This window comes from Trematosphaeria pertusa (assembly GCF_010094035.1).
Source record: "Trematosphaeria pertusa strain CBS 122368 unplaced genomic scaffold BU26scaffold_14, whole genome shotgun sequence".
Lineage (NCBI taxonomy): Eukaryota > Fungi > Ascomycota > Dothideomycetes > Pleosporales > Trematosphaeriaceae > Trematosphaeria > Trematosphaeria pertusa.
The window spans coordinates 1,237,965-1,253,227 of record NW_022987225.1 but is presented as its reverse complement, the minus strand read 5'-3'; the positions used below and the strand labels follow the sequence as shown (position 1 = coordinate 1,253,227).

Sequence of the window (15,263 nt, the reverse complement as noted above, 5' to 3'; positions counted from 1 at the left end):
GAGTTACGTCGGCCACGTTGTGGGCGAGTGCGACGGTTGCGCTGCCTGAACATCGATGATGATCACGCCAGGAGAGGAAGTCTGCGATGACGACGCCTAAGAGACTCCGCATGTGGATGCGGATAGAGTGCCGGCGTACAGGGCTGCATTCCCCTTGAGCTAACCCATTGACCCTGAGAAGTATAAAGAGGGCAGCAGTATCTCGACAATGGCAGCATCACACGGCTTCAACTTCCTCAGCAACTACTCCAACCTTCAAACCAAAACACCTTCGCCTTCGTTCCAATCTCCAACCCACTCACTCCACCACAATCACCATGCAGTTCACCACCATCCTCGCCTTCGTCGCCGCCGCCGTCGCTGCTCCCGTCCTCGATGAGCGCCAAACCGCCCTCTGCTCAGGCGCCACCAGCACCCCGCAATGCTGCGCAACTGATGTCCTCAACCTCGTTGTCCTGGACTGCGCTACTCGTACGCTACCCTTTCCACCATCCCTACTCACGCAATGCTAACCCCCGCCGCAGCCCCGACGACTCCGACCTCCATCAACAACTTCATCGACATCTGCTCGGCCGAGGGCCAGCAGGCCAAGTGCTGCCTGCTGCCCATCCTCGGCCAGGACCTCATCTGCTCCGACGTCAATCCCCAGCCTGCCACTTAAGCGCTTCATCATGGGTCGAAGCTAGCCTGGAATAACGGCTTGCCTTGTACAGTACGAATTGTCTGGATAATCCTCTGGGTTGGGCTCGTGCTGCATGGGTGGAACTTTGTTCATACCGTTCCTTTTTTCTTGGATGGGATTGGGGTCCTATGGATCGTAGAATCTAGCCCTCAATGATATCTTCTTCTGTTGAAATGCTTGCTTCTTGCGGAACTGTGATGTTGGGGATGTGCGCCGTGTATGTGAAGTAAGACTTGGTGTGTCATGTACGCCTACATTCGAACTACTCATCCCCACACACAGCTATAGTTACCACAGGTGTCTGAGTCACGTGCTCCTCCCCGCCGTTCCCAAAACCAATCCCCCGGGCACTTGGGCACCTGTAATCACAAGCACCCTTCCATGCCGCCCACGCGATTAGATCCCCTTCCCACACCCCGGTCGTAGACGAATTGTACTAATGCCAGTCTCGGTATTCAGCGGAAGCGTCTGGACACACAACACTCGCTGGTGCGGCCTTAAACCCTCCCTCCCTGCCTGGATAGACTTTACGGAGGCAACTTAGCATAAGAGAGTAAGGGTGTGAAGGAGGGAGGGGAGGGAAGGGAAGGGAAGGGAAGGGAAGCGAAGCGGGTAGGTTAGGTGAGATTAGAAATGGGGATGGGATAGCTGCAGTTGAAAGCAAAGCAAAAGCAAAACATGTTAAGCAGGATCAAGTAGTGCGTGTGTGGGTACTTGGGTTCCCCATAGCGCAGTATAGTATGATATAGTATAATACATTGCAAACTACAGTACGGCGAGAACGCGCATGTATGCAATACACCGTATCTCGCGAGTTTCGAAGCTATCTACCGTGTAGGAGTGGGAATAGCATGGTAGGAGTGGGACGTGATGTGATGTGATGCAATGCTCCTTCCACCCCAGCCCTCTTGTGCCTGCCTCTTCAAATGATGCATCCATCTACTTGCGCGAAAGTCCTCTTCTCTCTTGCTGGAGTCCTTGCTTGCTGGTTGTTCCTGGATCCTGTCTGCGGTCTGCTGATGATGGGAGAGCGGCAACGGAACGGAACGGTGCGGTATGCCTCGCCGTCCTGTCCTCTTTCTCGATGGCCGCGAGACGGACTCTGATCCATCCTTCCCTTCATTTCCTTCGCTTTCGGCGCGTCGTCGGGCCGCTTCTCGTCTCGGTCGGGGGGCTTGTGAGGCGTCCATACGACTCGACTCCACGTATTCCCCTCTCTCCCATCATCATCATCTACCCAAACCCCATCTCGCCCGGTTCGCAGCATCCTTGGCGCCACCGTGCAGCACAACACGCACCCTAATCCTCCACCCATCCATCCCCCTTTCCCTAAACCAAACGCAAACCCCTTAGCCCCTATCACCCACTTCATCTCACACCCACTTCATCTCACACCCACTTCATCTCACACCCACCTCCTCTCCGCCACCTCCCTCCCCGCCCCCGGACTCGGCAAATACCCCCCCTCCTCTAGCGGACTCACACTCAACGAGCTCACACTGCCCCTCCATCCCCCTCCTCCCCCTTCCCTTGCCCCCACACCCGCCAGCGGCGACGCCTCCGCCTCCGGCGGCGAAATCTGCAAGACCGGCAGACTGCGCAGCCCCACCGCGCGATCCTCGCGCGCAATCTCCGCCGCGTAGTCGAACGTCGCGTAGGCCCTGCCGGATTCTAGCTCTTCTGCTGCAGCGCTGGGTTTGCTGGGTGGCGTGCGTGTGTGCGCTCTGCTCGGCAGCTCGGGCACGGCGGCGTCGAAGTCGCCGGGGAGCTCGTAGATGGCGCGGGTGTTGGCGTCGGCTTCGACGGGTGGTTGGGGTTGTGGGAAGTTGCTGGGTTTCCAGTGCGAGGCTGGCGGGTATTGCTTTTCTTGCGGCCATGAGGGGGTGGTTGCCGATGCTGGCGAGGAATGGGTCGTGGTGGAGGGAGTGGTGGAGGTGGAGGATGTGTTGGCTTTGGCTGCTATCTTCTTGCGGCGCTGGATGGCGAAGAAGGCGACGAGTGCGATGAGCAGGATGCAGACCGAGGCCGCGACGCCGATGGCGATGCCGCGTTTCATTCCTGGGAGGGCTGGTGTGTCTTTCTCTGCTCGTCTCGCGATGGGAGGAGTGGATGTTGATGTTGGCGCCATTTCGTTCTTTCTTTCTTCAACCGTCAACGTCAACGCTCTTGCTCTTGAAGAATCAAAGGTCCAGTCTCTCAAACGGACGAAATAAACGCAAGACACCCAACATTGGCACCCGCACCTTTTTGTTCCTCCCACAGCACCGCACCGCACCGTCGTCGTGAAACGGTAAGCCAGGCCCCCTGCATGCGGCGTAGCGTAGAGGAAGGCGGCGCAGCCTCACCAAGGCAACGAGCGAGGCACATTCTGTTTGACGTTTCGCGCGCTGCGTGGTTGTGGTCTATTAACCGGGGGCGTAGTGGTAAAAATGGGGGCGGATGGGCGCTTAAGGTAACGAGTCCTAGCCTTGACAGCCAATGGCGTGGGATTTGCCTCGCCTGATGGTGATCGTTGTGCCTTGCCGCAGCGTCTGTTCTTCATGCACCACATACGATACTGAGGCTCGAAAGATAGATGTTTGCAAGAGTGTTTGGCGGGAACGGACGAAAAGAGATGTCATTCCCAAGGAAAATCCTATCTATACGCAGGGAAAGCAACGCACACGCGAAAAAAAAAACCGCACCCAGCCCAACCCACACCCCTTCACCTGGCTATGTTGAAATGCAAAGGGGAGTCCCGTGAGGGCCTCAACCCGATGGAAATCTCAAGCCGCGATGAAGGGGATAGGGGGAAATACCTAGGTACAAAGCAAAGAAAAAAAAACAACGCCAGAGAAACCAATCCACCACCGATACCGAAGAAAGGAGGCTACGACGATCCGAAGATCGGAGCTGGGGAGACTGAAAAGAAAGCAAACGCCTGCACGCAAAGAAAAAAAAAGCAGAAAGCAAAGCTTCGACTGTCCGAAGACAGGAGCCGGAGAGACTTCATACATGAAGGAGGGCATACATGATCGAAAAAAAAAAGAAAAGGAAAGGAAACCCGAAAAAAAGAAGATCCGCCGAGCGAATCTATCCCCTCCTCTTCCCACCACCAAGCACCTTCCGCAAACCCGCCCTCCTCTGGTCCCAGCTTGCGCGCTGGAGACGAACGTCGCGCGGCTGCAGCGGAGCAGCAGGGCCCGGAGCCGGAGCAAGGACGACAGGCGGCAGCCAGGCGACAGGGACTGGTGCCGGCGCAGGAGCAGGAGCAGGAGCCGGAGCGGGAGGAGCAGGAGCCGGCATCTCCAACCACCAAGCAGGCGGCATCCGGAAATGCAGCGGCACTCCGGCGCACTGGTCGGCGATCGCCTTGAACTGGGCGAACCAGTCCGGGAGAGAGACGGTCGGCGGGGGCAGGACAGGCTCGACCTGGGCGGGAGCCGGAGCGGAAGGGACGTCGAGGGGTCGCGGCATGGGAGCCGGAGCTGGAGTCGGAGCTGGAGTCGGAGTCGGAGCCGGAGCCGCAGGCAGAACTGGACTGGGCGAACGCGGCGGCGGGACGACGGCGACAGCGACGGTGACGGCGGGCGACGGCGGGGCGACAGCAGGCAACGGCGAAGGCTCAGGCTCAGCCCGCCGAGCGGGCTTCTTGCCCTCGCTCTTCGCCGCAAGGAGCTCGATCCTGCTCTTCCGCTCCTCGTCGGAGAAGCTTGCCCAGCGGAACGAGCCGAAGCGCTCGACGCGCCTACCGTTGGCGAAGTGCTCCTCCTCATCCTCCACCAAGAACGTGGCGTCCCGACCGACGCGCGCGAACGAGGACCCGGCGGGCGACAAGCGGGGCGCGAACGAGTGCTGCCCCGGGTTGCGGGCGAACTGCGCGAACGTCCATCCACCCCCACCAGCTTCAGAGGAGCAGACGGGAGGCAGCGTCAACGGGACCGATGTTTCCACCGGCCACTGGACGCGCCACGCCGCGTCGCCCTCATTCACCGGCGGAGGCGGAGGAAAAGTCGACGAAGGACGGCGGAGAGCTTGTCGGCGCTCGCGGCGCGGGAGGAGTGGCGGCGAAGCGGGGAAGGAGCCCGGGACGGAAGGCGTGCCAGAGGCAGAGGCCGGAGAGTCGTGGTGCCCGAAGGCGAGAGAGAGGTAGGCAGCGGTTGCCCGCGCCGTGATGTGCTCCCAGGAGCACAGAAGCCCGAAGGCGACGAGGAGGAGGAGGAACTTGGCGAGTTCCTTGTCCATTGTGGACGGAGAGAGCTTGCTGCAGAGAATTGGGGGGGGCAGCGGGCAGCGGGCAGCAGGAAGACGAAGCTGTCGGCGAGCGTGCGGACAGCGACGAGAGGAGAGTGGAGGAGGTTTGGAGCGCAAGAGGTGGGCGAGGACGAGTATTTATGCAGCTCGCTCTGCGTGACGGTGAAGGCGACGGAGAACAATATTACGTACACGGAAGGGGCCCACTCCGAAACAGGCAACGACGGCGAGCCAGAGGCAGGTGAAGGTGAAGGCGAGGATGAACAACAGTACAGATACGGAAGGAGCGCGCTCCGAAACCGGCAGCGACGGCGAGCCAGAGATAAGTGAGCAACAATAGGAAGAACAGACAGTATTCCTAGATAGGAAGCGACGGTAACGGTAACGTGTTGAGATAAGAGAGCAACAATATGATGAATAGACGTGAGAAGCGACAGCAAGCTGGCAGTTGTCGGGCACAATACCACTGAATAGACGTCCGCTACTTCGCGGCTCACCTCACCTCACCTCACCTCGACCGGTGTATCTGCCTACTGGAGGACTCCAGGGTCACCTAGTGTATAACGCGCACACGAGTTGCGGAAAAGGTGCTGGAGGACTCCAGGCTGGGGTATTACCAATTCATCATTCATCATCGCCATAAACCAACCAACACCGCCCTATGCAAATGTATCCCATCTATATCTAGCCCTCTATGCCCTTCGCCGGAGAAGGCTTGAACACGCGATGTCTAGCCAAGAGCTGAGAGATCATGAAATGGGAGACGTCTTCGTCTGCCCAGTAGGAGAGGTGGCTCGCTATGCTAGCGAGGAGAGAGATGTCGAAGGCCTGTAGATGCGTCAACACACTCTCACCAATAGCGTGGAGGGGATAGATAGATGGCGGAAAGGGGAACGTACCCCTTCTTGAATGCTGTAATCCACTCTCCCGTTAGCATTCAGCGCCCGCACCTTCGCCTCCTCCTTCCTTAACTTCCTACTCCTTTCCTCAAGCTCTTGCCACTCAAGGTCCTTCTCGATGTCCTTGCTACCATCGTCGCTCTCCCTGCTCTTCCTCCGCTTCTGGAACCCGGCGTATAGAGTCTCGATCTCAGAGTCGATGAGCGTGGGTGGATGCTCGCCGTCATCCCCAGGTGCGATAGGCTCCTCACCTAATCTGCGCTTTCGCTCCTCGTTTATGAAGGCTATAGCTGGCTGGTCGAGACCGGGCAACATGCCGCCTGAACCAGGACCAATCGAGAGTGGCCGCGAAGACCTTTGGCCGTGCGTGAGGTCATTGCTCATTTTGGCGGCATCGTTTCCAGTAATGCCAAGACTGCGATTGAGTAGACCGCTGGCGATTCCTGAACTAACTGAACTCCAGAAATCGGTCACGCCTTGGCCCACTCTCGCCCCGATGCCGGTCAAGCCTTGGGCTGCGGGGGCACCAAAGATGCCCTTCTTCGTGTATGGCAGAGGCTGTGCTTTGAGACCGGACATGGCTGGTGAGATGAGAGGCTCGAGACGGTAGCTGATGGGATCGGTAGGGTGGAAGATGTTGAACAGCTGCTTGCACAGTGGGGAAGATACGGTGACGTCGCTTGCTGGGTTGCGTTCTGAGTCTGGCGAGAAAGGATCGTCGAGGGGACTCGCGGGCGTCTGCGCAGGTGTGAAGGAAGCCGAAGGTCTGGCAGCAATAGTGCGGCCTTTCAACATCTGGAACAGCCCAATGGGCGAGCCGAGGGCGTAGAAGTCTTCCACCTCGAAGTCAAGCTTCAGACCCTCTGCCGTATTGCGGCGATTCTTGCTTGACTGAGACTGCGACTTCGAGCGCGGGTCCTTTTGTTGGCACAGGATGTCGAACATGATAGCAGAACCGAGAGAGTGCCCGATCAAGCTCACTTTTCCAGTGAATGAAGGGTTGCGTTCTTTGAAAAGACTGTAGATGCGGTTGCACTCCTTGACCACAATACGGGAGATATGACTCTTATAGGCTGGACTTTGATAGAGCAGGATGTCCAAAGCGAGGTCGGTCAGCAAGTTGCGCACAGCTGGAACGCCTTCGACCGTGATGTCTTCCAGTTTGGGATACTCCTGATCTTCAAAGTCCAGGTCTCCCAGATCGTGCTCCTTGCGATTATGCTTCAAGCCCTGGGAGGGAAAGTCCAGGAGATGGCGCCAGCAGATGGGAAGAACTTGGATCCGGCTGTTCTTAACATCCTTGTCTACTTCGGCGTTGAGGGCCTGCAGGTCAGTTGAGTTTGAATAGACAGACTTCAGCGTCTTTCGCATTGAGTTGACGTCGTGGATGAAGTTGACGCTCTCCATGCGCATGCCGAGCCGCTGACCTATGCCATGAGTTACCAGAAGGAGATGTTCAATCTCCCGACCCTGTTCGCCCTGGCTTTGGTCTTTGTAGTCTTCGCGCATTTCCTTCTCATCCCGCTTCCGGATCTCCTCCTCTTGTTGCTCGGGATCTTCCTCATGGTTGGAAGTCATTAGGGAAGACATTTGGCGCTCAAGAGTTTTTCTACGGGTCTCGGACGGTGACTCTCGACCCTCGCCGTCCTCTGCGCTTGCTGTGTCGGACGCAGCCGTCTCCGACTCAGTACCTGTGCGCCGCTTGCCGTGGTCTTCTCCGTAGGCCAAGGGAGGGGTCGCAGGTTGCTCCGCCTCTTTCTTGCCAGCTTCTTCCTTTGCAGGCTTTGCTTCCTTCTTCTTGGCTGGGTCCACGAAACCACGGATGTACTTTGTGCCCGCGAAATGCGCACCGCCGGCAAATCGTTGGTAAAGGGTGCTTCCCATCTGTGACCACATGTTATCTGTCAGTATCCAGGCCGTCTTTTCATCTTGGTACGTGACCACCCAGTTCATATGGGCGCCGAAGAGACGGTAGGTTCGCGACGAGTCATCTGGAGGCGTCTTTTCAGTCCCCGGCTTGGCCTCGGTGGCGTTGGCGTCCGCACTCGCTTGTCCTCGCAGATCGTCGAATGAGGATTTGGGTGTGACCGGATTCGACGTAGAGTCTCGGTTCAACCTGCCCAGCTCTTTGCGATAGTCGTTGTCGACCTTCATGTTGAGCGAGACGGGGCGGGTTCGCGGCTGCGATGCCGAACGCTTCTCTGCCGGCTTTGCAAACCGCCATGGCTTGACCTTCAAATAGCCTTCCTCAAGTTGTGTTGCCAGATTTTCATCGCAGGGCTCTCCGTCGGGTGTGAACCATGTCCCTCGCTTCACATCGTAGACCGGTCCGAGCCAGTACGCAGGGGATAGCTCGCGCGTCTCGATCTCAACATTAAAAAGGTAGTCCTCATTCACTGGCACCTTAGTGACGGTCTCTGGTTCTTGTTCCAGGCCCGTCTGAGCAGGCGAGATCGGACTCAGTATGCCCTTTCGCAGCGCGGCAGCTTCTTCTTCTTCGGCGGTTTTCTGGAACGCGGTCTCGATGGCACGGGAGTCTTCGGGGGAGAAGGGTATCCACTTCTTGGGCTTCGGCAGAGGCTTGTCAGGCTGCACGGCGGTGGAAGCGAAGGGCTTGCGCTTGGGAACCTGAGCAGCATTGAGTCAGCGGCTTGCGGGATGCGTGGGGAGAAGGCGTAGAAGAAACAATGGCTGTGTTATCGTATTCGCATACATACGAAAGGAATCTACTTACATCTACGGCATGGAACCATCTCACAGCAAGCGAGGGACAGTCCTGAGGATACCTCTTGAGACTCAGCCTGTGCCTCCGATTCACCATATGATCTCCACCTCGTTGTGGGCCTACTCCGCTGGCTGCAGCCTTATCCTTCTTGTCCTCTTCCGCATTCTTCGGCGTCTGCGGCGGCTTCGGGGTGGCACTTCGCGATCCCCAGGGCGACAGGGCGTTGATGCCTGCGGAGAGGAATCCGGGCTTGTTTTCAGGTGTCGACATTCTGTCGTGCGGCAAGGCGTCGCCGCCTCCCGTCAACCTCGCGAGCCAGCTGTCGTAACGCGTGTGCTGTGTTTGGATTCGGGGCCTTGGAACGAGCTTTGGGAGTTGGAGCTGCTGGCGGAGGAGGGGCAGGGCGGTTCGGCGGGCCAATGCGATGACTGCTGGGTTGTATATGTGGTGTAAGGAGCGACTAAGTGAGGAGAGTGGAACAGAGGGGTATACAGACTCAGAGGAGCGCGACGGCAGGATGGTGGGCGAGTGACTTAAGACATGTATTACCTTGCATGTGGATCAAACGTCACAGGCGCGCGCCACATGCCAGCCACCAGCCACAAGAGCTCCCCGCATTCCTTCGCATTTCCCATAGCTTCCTTCGATCCCTCCCCAAAATAATACGTGAAGTGCAGCAGCAATGCTCGAATCTTCCAGACCGCGTTCTTCCTCGATTCCGCGCTCCTACCACAGAATCCGCGTCGACAATGGCCGCTTCGCTGAGGCCGACGCGGGCGAGCTGGGGCGCAAGCTCCGGGCTCTTGACGGCCTCCTATCCTCAGTTCCCCCATCACAACACCGCGACCTAAGCTTCGGCTCTATCCTAAGTTCGAGCGACAATGACCAGATCCTCTCTGACTCCGACGGCGATGCCTCCCGCGACCTTTTTGAGCTCCTCGATGGCTTTCCACGCCCAGATCTGATTCCCGCGACCTTCCTCGAAGCCTACACCGCGGCCCTGCTCGGCAGACCGTTCCTAAACGAATACAGATGCACTGATTTCAAGAAAGGGAGGGATCCCACCTGCTCAGAGGTCCTGCGTATCCTCCCGCGCATCGATGCAGTAGTGGATACGAACCTCTCCGCAGCCTTCAATGCCGCGAACGACACTGGCAGGTAGCCTTGTCCAGCGGTACCACACCGTCTCTAACGATGACCTAGTGCCGTCATTCCCCTTCTTAAGGCTCCCCGCAGAGCTTCGGCTGCAATGCTACGCGCATCTCCTTCCCCGTCCCACGCACCTCTCCCTCTTCGACCATCAGAACCGAGCCCGCAAGGCCCCGAGAACGACCTTCGCTATCCTGCGCACATGCCGCCAGCTACACGACGAAGTGTCCAAGTACTTCTACGACAAGCAGGTGCTTTTCCAGAAACTTGTCTGCCCGTTTCCGACTTCCATAAGGCATGCAATCCATCTAGCACTAGACTACGAGACAGTCGCCGGCATGGGCGCTCGTACTCGCCTATACTTCAAGAGGCTGGAGGTCCAGGTTGATTGCGTACCTAATCGGAGCGTTAACATTCCTCCCTATTCCGCGGTTCCTAGAGTAGAAGATTCTTGGGGGGAAATGCTGAAGCTCCTTCCAAGCCTAGAGACTGTCGTCGTTTCGTTCCCGCCGCATAGTCGTGAGACTGCAAGAATGTTGCACAAGAGGAGAGCGCCTGTGAACTGGCTCATTGACCAGATTCCAGACCGAATGCAGCTTCTGTGGGACTTTCGGCACTGGCAAGATGAGGAAGGGGAGCGCTTGGTCGCGGAGAGGATGCAGTTGGGCTGGCGAGGCGGCCTGCAGCACGGGGAAAGTGTGCTCCGAGTGACTTAGGTCCGTCGCTCGTCACTCTATCCAGTAGCGAATCTGCAATGACGTCTAAGCAATGGACCAAGTCCCTAGGAGACAGTTATCGAACCTTGGAATGTCATCACGAATTGCTCACACGGTGGGTTGAGCCCGAGAAGTCCCCAGCACCTTGTTCGCCAAGAGCCAGGCAGAACCTCACCAGCTAGCGCAAGTGCAAGCACGATTTGCTTGGCGAGAAGAGCTGCATAATATCGCCGTCTGGATTTTGATGGTATGCTACGTCTTGTGAGGTCGCGCCGATTTGGTCGGCGCGTTCACACCCCTTGTACAATCTATCAGTTGTTCCTCCCTGAGTTTCATAAACAGTCGCGCTATGCAAAAGAAAAAGAAAAAAAAGGCGAAAAGTAGAAACAGCTGAAAAGTGGGTTGAATGAAAGGAAGAAGAGAACAAGGACCTCGTCAACCACCACCGCCGCCTGGAGCCACATTTCTATTCAGGGAGAGCTCCCTACTTCCGCTTCGGCATCTCACTCCACGGCCTCGCAGCCCTGATCTGCTGCACCCTCTCCGGCCTTTCCAACCCCAGCGGCCCACTAATCTCCCCCTCCGCCTTCCCCGCCACACCCGCACTCACGCCGCCCACTCCCACTCCACTTCCCATATCCGCGCCCTTATCCGCAAACCCCATCTCCTCGTCCGCACTACCAAACCCAAAGTCCAGCTTCTCATCACCTACGCTGCCCTCGGGAATCGGCTTCTTCGGATCATACAGCGTGGGAATGGCATCGCGCAGCGTCTGGGGCCGCACGGCCTGGTACCCATGGCCCATACCGAGCGCGGAGGCCGTGGGCTCGAAGCTGCAGGCTTTGGAGTCGCGCGCGCGGTGGCAGGCGTGCAGGGTGGCGGCGAGGGAGGCGCAGAGCGCGAGGAAGAGCAGCGCGCCGCTGAGGGTGGCGTAGGCGGTCATGAGCGGGAAGAGCATGCTGAAGCCTCGCAGGTCTGGGGAGGATGATGCGTCGAGGGTGCGGGCGCGCAGCGCTTCGAGCTTTAGATCGAGGCTGAGGGTTGCGCCGAGGGAGGCGGCGCTCGCGAGCATGGAGAGGAATTCGAGGGGCAGGAGGAGGGCGGCGGATATTCGGAGGCGTTCTAGTGTTGTGGAGAGCAGGATGAGGGTTGTGGCGAGGGAGACGAAGGAGCCCTGGGGTTGGATTGTTAGCTGGACGGTACCTAGGTATTGGAGGGAGAGGGATGAGGTGAGGAGGGACGACGTACGGCGGCAATGGCTATCCAGACTCTGATCGGGCTTCCCAGCACGGCGGCGAAGAAGGATCGCCAGGCGTCTTCGCTGGCGGGCGGTAGGGTGACCATGTCCAGGATAATGGAGCCCCGGATCTCGATATCATGGATGATCACCTTGGCTGCTCATTTCGTTAGCTATCTTCGATCTCACTGCTCTTCCCCTCATCACCAACTATCATGAGGAAGGCAAACATGACTTACACCAAGCGCCCAACCCAACAACCCCCAACGCACCCAGCACAACCAACACCCTCAGTCCCGTCAACGCAATACTCCCAGCGCCCATCTTCCCTTCTCTTCAAACAAACAAACGAGCGTAAAGGATAAACCCAGAACCAGCTGGCCAGCAAGCAGCTCCCAGAGCGCTACCGAAGCGAAAGCAAGCGACAAGCAAGCAAAAGAATGGAATTAGCCTGACGAGGCGTGCGGAGGCAGAAAAGCGCAACTCAGGCTGAACGTGAACGGCCGTGGGCTTAAAGCCCCCTCCTGCCTGCCTGTCCGGCATCACGCATGCATGCGGCCTGGCTTCATGCTTGCGGTCGGCACCCAGCGACCCGGACGCAGGAGTGGTGTGCTCGAATCGCGGTGACGCGTGGGGCTGGAAAGTGCCGTTTGGGGAGTAGCTCATGCAGGAGTTACAAGTCCGATGTACTGTAAGAGCACGACGAACGTGTTGACTAGCCAACGAGCGGGGGCGTAGGAGAAGGGGGCCATGCCGAGCTTCCCGTGCGTCGTGCGAGGTGTGAGCGTGGATGTGCCGCATGGAAGATTGGCGTTCCGATGCGAACGCATGCGGGCGGTGAGCGATTGTGGAGAGGACTTACCTTTTCTAGGAATTGGTTGCTGGAGTAGGAGTTCATGCTGAGACGAGACGGGGTTGAGGCATGAAGGTTGGGTTTGGTGTTGGTAGGGTAGGGCTGAGGCTGAGACGCGTTACAGATGTGAGGGAACCCCTGCATAGATGGGCATGCCGGACTCGAAAGGGTCGAGACTGTTAATGACGTAGATTGTGACTGTTGGGTGGATAGCGCTCGCGCTGGCGTACTTGCGAAAAAAATAATTTTATGGATGGGCGTGGGATCAAGGTACGTTGTTGAATTAGAATTAGCGCCCGAACGCCGAGGATATCATCGCGATGCTCGAGGAGGTTGAGTGGGAAAAAGATGCTGCAATCGAGACTGAGACAAAGGAAACCGAAATAATAGTCAAAATGTAGGCGGCATGATGGTAAGAAACCAGGGGGTTCACACTTCCTGCATCGGGACCTCGACGTAGCCGTTGTACTTCCGATCCTTCCACCATCGCCGTATGGCGTTCATCAGCCACGAGAACGTGACGCCGAAGCATATCAGGGTGATGCAGAACACCGTGAAGCGAAGCGCTCGAGAGTTCTTGACTTCCTTCCAGCTGTTGTATCCGCCGTGCTCGACGCTGATGGTGACCGAAGTCTGCATAACCGTTAGCACGTATATTCATCGAGTCAAAGTATTCACAACGCACCTGAGCAATCTGAATCACTTTAGTAATACCAAGCGACCTGCCCTCGGCATCAACCGCAACGACGCGGATGTACGATCCGCGGTCCTCTGGGAGCTGGATTTCCGTCTCGAAGCTTGTCTTTGGGTTTTGCGCGGCGACCTGCCACTCAATGTCTTCGGAACCGCTGCGCTTCTCGCCTGTTTCTAGCACCCATCCGACCACCTCGGTTGCACCGTTCCAGCTCACAAATACTGAGTCGGAGACGACTGCGAGGGAAGGATCGGTGTCGGGCGTGCCGGTCCAGTTGAACTTCAACACCCTGTAGCTCTGGACATCGCCGGTGTGGAAGCGGCTGGTCGCTCCGAAATGTGTTTCGCACAATGCGACGCCGTTCGAGGCGAATTCGGTAAATGCTGCGTTATATCCATAGCCAACTAGCGCGTTACCGTTGGGCAGGACCTGCGTGCTGCCCTGGGATGAGCTCGATATTTGCAGGGTGTTGATGAATTGGGTGTCTAGCTGTGCTGTCATGCGAGTGGTGTTGCTAGTGTCAATGCGGATTTTGAGAGCGCTGCTATAGGGTGTATTCTCTTGTTGCCCGGGCGCCCGGGCGCCATTGGCGAAGATGCTGATCACCGTGTAGTTTTCATGCCATCGGGCATCGTGCTGGTACTTGAAGTCGGTTGCCCTTCCTTCGGAGAGGTCGAAGAACTGATTGGGTCGGCCACCAAGCACCCAGATCAGCTCGCCAGTGCTTCCATTGATGTAGCTCACGGTGCTCGTGTACCGCGCCGAGACGAGATAGTTACCCCATGGGTCCTTCTCGATGCTGTTGATATGAAACCAGTCCCAAGGGTTGCCTTTGCTTCCACCGTTTCCCCGCGGGTGGAAGGAATCGGTGACGGCAAAGTGTTCCGATGCGCGCCATTGGAAGACGAGCTCGCCGGTCTCGATGTCGATCTCCTGGAAGACGCTGTCCCAGATGTATCCATGGGATGAGCCTCCAAGCTGTGTGAGGTCCGCCTGTTGTACGTCGTAGATGGTGATCAGAGCAGTACCCGTTCCGGTGAACCGAAATTCGTGCAGGTCTGCCTCTAGCCCGTTTGCCGCCTTAAGTCGAGCGACTTCTTTGTAAGAGGTATCCATCTATGCTGGTGTCAGTTGAGAGAGCATATTCTTGGCAAAGGATAAGTGTACCATGATGTATTGTCCGTTTCCATGCCCTCCGATGGCATCGTTCCCACTCCAGAAGGTGAGATATCGTTTCCCCTTATGCTCCTGAACCATCAAGTCATACGTCTGCTCGTAGCCGGTCACCGTCCAGACCATATTTCCCCGAGAATCCAATATCATCGGCCCTCGTGCTTCATCCGGGACAGCGTTACCCCGCGGATTGAACATAGTGTATGAGCCGTCGTCGCAGCTAGAATGTGTGCTCAGGATATTTAGACGCGGAGCTACGGCGTTGGAGGAGTAGAATCTTTGCATAGGATACGCGCCATATTCGCCATTTTCGAACTTTTGATCGTTGAGAAACGGAGGAGTATCACCCAGGACGCGCCCGAAGTCCTGGAGAACGAGGCAGACAAGGAGCGACTTTGGAAGGCGAAGAAATCCGGAAAACATGATTGAAAGAACGAAGACAGGGGCATTGGTATGTACAATTGCCGGTTGCGATATGAACAGATGACGGAAGACTGAAAGAGGAGAAGCTGAAGGAGAGGCAAAATATACTGGCCGGGTTTGCGATGTACAAATATTCTGACAATCCCTACTTCACGTCCCCAACATAGTTTGCCGCGTAAGGTCCTGGGTACTCTGGCGAATCGCCGGAGCACTAGAGTAGATATGCATTGTGCGTCGTCACCGTCGGAAGCAAGTTGGAGGACTATCAATGGCATGGTACGACGACCCCTGTGCGCCTACGTCGGGCAACGGCGCAGGTCGGAGCTTTGTTGGCCTGAGTTCATGACCCCGTTCTCGCCATGTCCTCGGGATGCACACCCAAAGGAATCTGTCTTCTCTCGCGTTGATCAAACTCCCGACAGCCTTTCGGCCAGCATTGCGGCTGGAAATAGCACTCCGTCGGCCAATCGTCATGCGAG

At 57.3% G+C, this 15,263-nt stretch overlaps 9 protein-coding genes across 9 annotated transcripts; 2 read left to right on the top strand and 7 right to left on the bottom strand.

The window, feature by feature from the left end:
- Window positions 1-317: 317 nt before the first annotated feature.
- On the top strand, window positions 318-661 carry BU26DRAFT_434383 (uncharacterized protein; the record flags this gene model as incomplete). Its single annotated transcript, XM_033824071.1, has 2 exons — window positions 318-471; window positions 525-661. 2 exons carry the CDS (start codon window positions 318-320, stop codon window positions 659-661), a joined length of 291 nt encoding a protein of 96 aa, XP_033680007.1.
- A 761-nt stretch (window positions 662-1,422) lies between these two features.
- On the bottom strand, window positions 1,423-2,091 carry BU26DRAFT_522698 (uncharacterized protein). The gene has a single exon (XM_033829845.1). The coding sequence runs from the start codon at window positions 1,870-1,872 to the stop codon at window positions 1,510-1,512; it is 363 nt and encodes a 120-aa protein (XP_033680006.1). The 5' UTR covers window positions 1,873-2,091; the 3' UTR covers window positions 1,423-1,509.
- Window positions 2,088-2,983, bottom strand: BU26DRAFT_491173 (uncharacterized protein; the record flags this gene model as incomplete). The annotated part of the gene is made up of 1 exon (XM_033826075.1): window positions 2,088-2,983. The coding sequence occupies exon 1, from the start codon at window positions 2,808-2,810 to the stop codon at window positions 2,088-2,090; it is 723 nt and encodes a 240-aa protein (XP_033680005.1). The 5' UTR covers window positions 2,811-2,983.
- A 771-nt stretch (window positions 2,984-3,754) lies between these two features.
- BU26DRAFT_568978 (uncharacterized protein) lies at window positions 3,755-4,906 on the bottom strand (the record flags this gene model as incomplete). The annotated part of the gene is made up of 1 exon (XM_033833835.1): window positions 3,755-4,906. The coding sequence occupies one exon, from the start codon at window positions 4,904-4,906 to the stop codon at window positions 3,755-3,757; it is 1,152 nt and encodes a 383-aa protein (XP_033680004.1).
- A 516-nt stretch (window positions 4,907-5,422) lies between these two features.
- BU26DRAFT_90637 (DDHD-domain-containing protein) lies at window positions 5,423-9,062 on the bottom strand. Its single transcript, XM_033836478.1, has 3 exons — window positions 8,549-9,062; window positions 5,815-8,442; window positions 5,423-5,743 (listed from the first exon to the last, which is right to left on the bottom strand). The coding sequence occupies exons 1-3, from the start codon at window positions 8,807-8,809 to the stop codon at window positions 5,600-5,602; spliced, it is 3,033 nt and encodes a 1,010-aa protein (XP_033680003.1). The 5' UTR covers window positions 8,810-9,062; the 3' UTR covers window positions 5,423-5,599.
- Window positions 9,063-9,221: 159 nt separating this feature from the next.
- BU26DRAFT_434144 (uncharacterized protein) lies at window positions 9,222-10,404 on the top strand (the record flags this gene model as incomplete). The annotated part of the gene is made up of 2 exons (XM_033824060.1): window positions 9,222-9,697; window positions 9,765-10,404. 2 exons carry the CDS (start codon window positions 9,222-9,224, stop codon window positions 10,402-10,404), a joined length of 1,116 nt encoding a protein of 371 aa, XP_033680002.1.
- A 225-nt stretch (window positions 10,405-10,629) lies between these two features.
- Window positions 10,630-11,943, bottom strand: BU26DRAFT_522696 (uncharacterized protein). Its single transcript, XM_033829844.1, has 2 exons — window positions 11,653-11,943; window positions 10,630-11,578 (listed from the first exon to the last, which is right to left on the bottom strand). The coding sequence occupies exons 1-2, from the start codon at window positions 11,746-11,748 to the stop codon at window positions 10,889-10,891; spliced, it is 786 nt and encodes a 261-aa protein (XP_033680001.1). The 5' UTR covers window positions 11,749-11,943; the 3' UTR covers window positions 10,630-10,888.
- BU26DRAFT_90558 (uncharacterized protein) lies at window positions 11,919-12,682 on the bottom strand. The gene has a single exon (XM_033836477.1). It carries the CDS (start codon window positions 12,440-12,442, stop codon window positions 11,978-11,980), a length of 465 nt encoding a protein of 154 aa, XP_033680000.1. The 5' UTR covers window positions 12,443-12,682; the 3' UTR covers window positions 11,919-11,977.
- BU26DRAFT_90557 (uncharacterized protein) lies at window positions 12,683-14,902 on the bottom strand. The gene is made up of 3 exons (XM_033836476.1): window positions 14,356-14,902; window positions 13,180-14,304; window positions 12,683-13,127 (listed from the first exon to the last, which is right to left on the bottom strand). Exons 1-3 carry the CDS (start codon window positions 14,782-14,784, stop codon window positions 12,924-12,926), a joined length of 1,758 nt encoding a protein of 585 aa, XP_033679999.1. The 5' UTR covers window positions 14,785-14,902; the 3' UTR covers window positions 12,683-12,923.
- Between the last annotated feature and the right edge of the window lie 361 nt (window positions 14,903-15,263).

Coding starts and splice junctions, on each gene's coding strand:
- BU26DRAFT_522696 (XM_033829844.1), bottom strand. CDS start 11,748: ATGGTCACCCTACCGCCCGCCAGCGAAGACGCCTGGCGATCCTTCTTC. Junction 11,579..11,652: donor TCTGGATAGCCATTGCCGCC/GTACGTCGTCCC, acceptor ATCCAACCCCAG/GGCTCCTTCGTCTCCCTCGC.
- BU26DRAFT_522698 (XM_033829845.1), bottom strand. CDS start 1,872: ATGGACGCCTCACAAGCCCCCCGACCGAGACGAGAAGCGGCCCGACGA.
- BU26DRAFT_90637 (XM_033836478.1), bottom strand. CDS start 8,809: ATGTCGACACCTGAAAACAAGCCCGGATTCCTCTCCGCAGGCATCAAC. Junction 8,443..8,548: donor GATGGTTCCATGCCGTAGAT/GTAAGTAGATTC, acceptor AATGCTGCTCAG/GTTCCCAAGCGCAAGCCCTT. Junction 5,744..5,814: donor ATTACAGCATTCAAGAAGGG/GTACGTTCCCCT, acceptor ACGCATCTACAG/GCCTTCGACATCTCTCTCCT.
- BU26DRAFT_90558 (XM_033836477.1), bottom strand. CDS start 12,442: ATGCGGCACATCCACGCTCACACCTCGCACGACGCACGGGAAGCTCGG.
- BU26DRAFT_90557 (XM_033836476.1), bottom strand. CDS start 14,784: ATGTTTTCCGGATTTCTTCGCCTTCCAAAGTCGCTCCTTGTCTGCCTC. Junction 14,305..14,355: donor GAAACGGACAATACATCATG/GTACACTTATCC, acceptor ACACCAGCATAG/ATGGATACCTCTTACAAAGA. Junction 13,128..13,179: donor AAGTGATTCAGATTGCTCAG/GTGCGTTGTGAA, acceptor ACGGTTATGCAG/ACTTCGGTCACCATCAGCGT.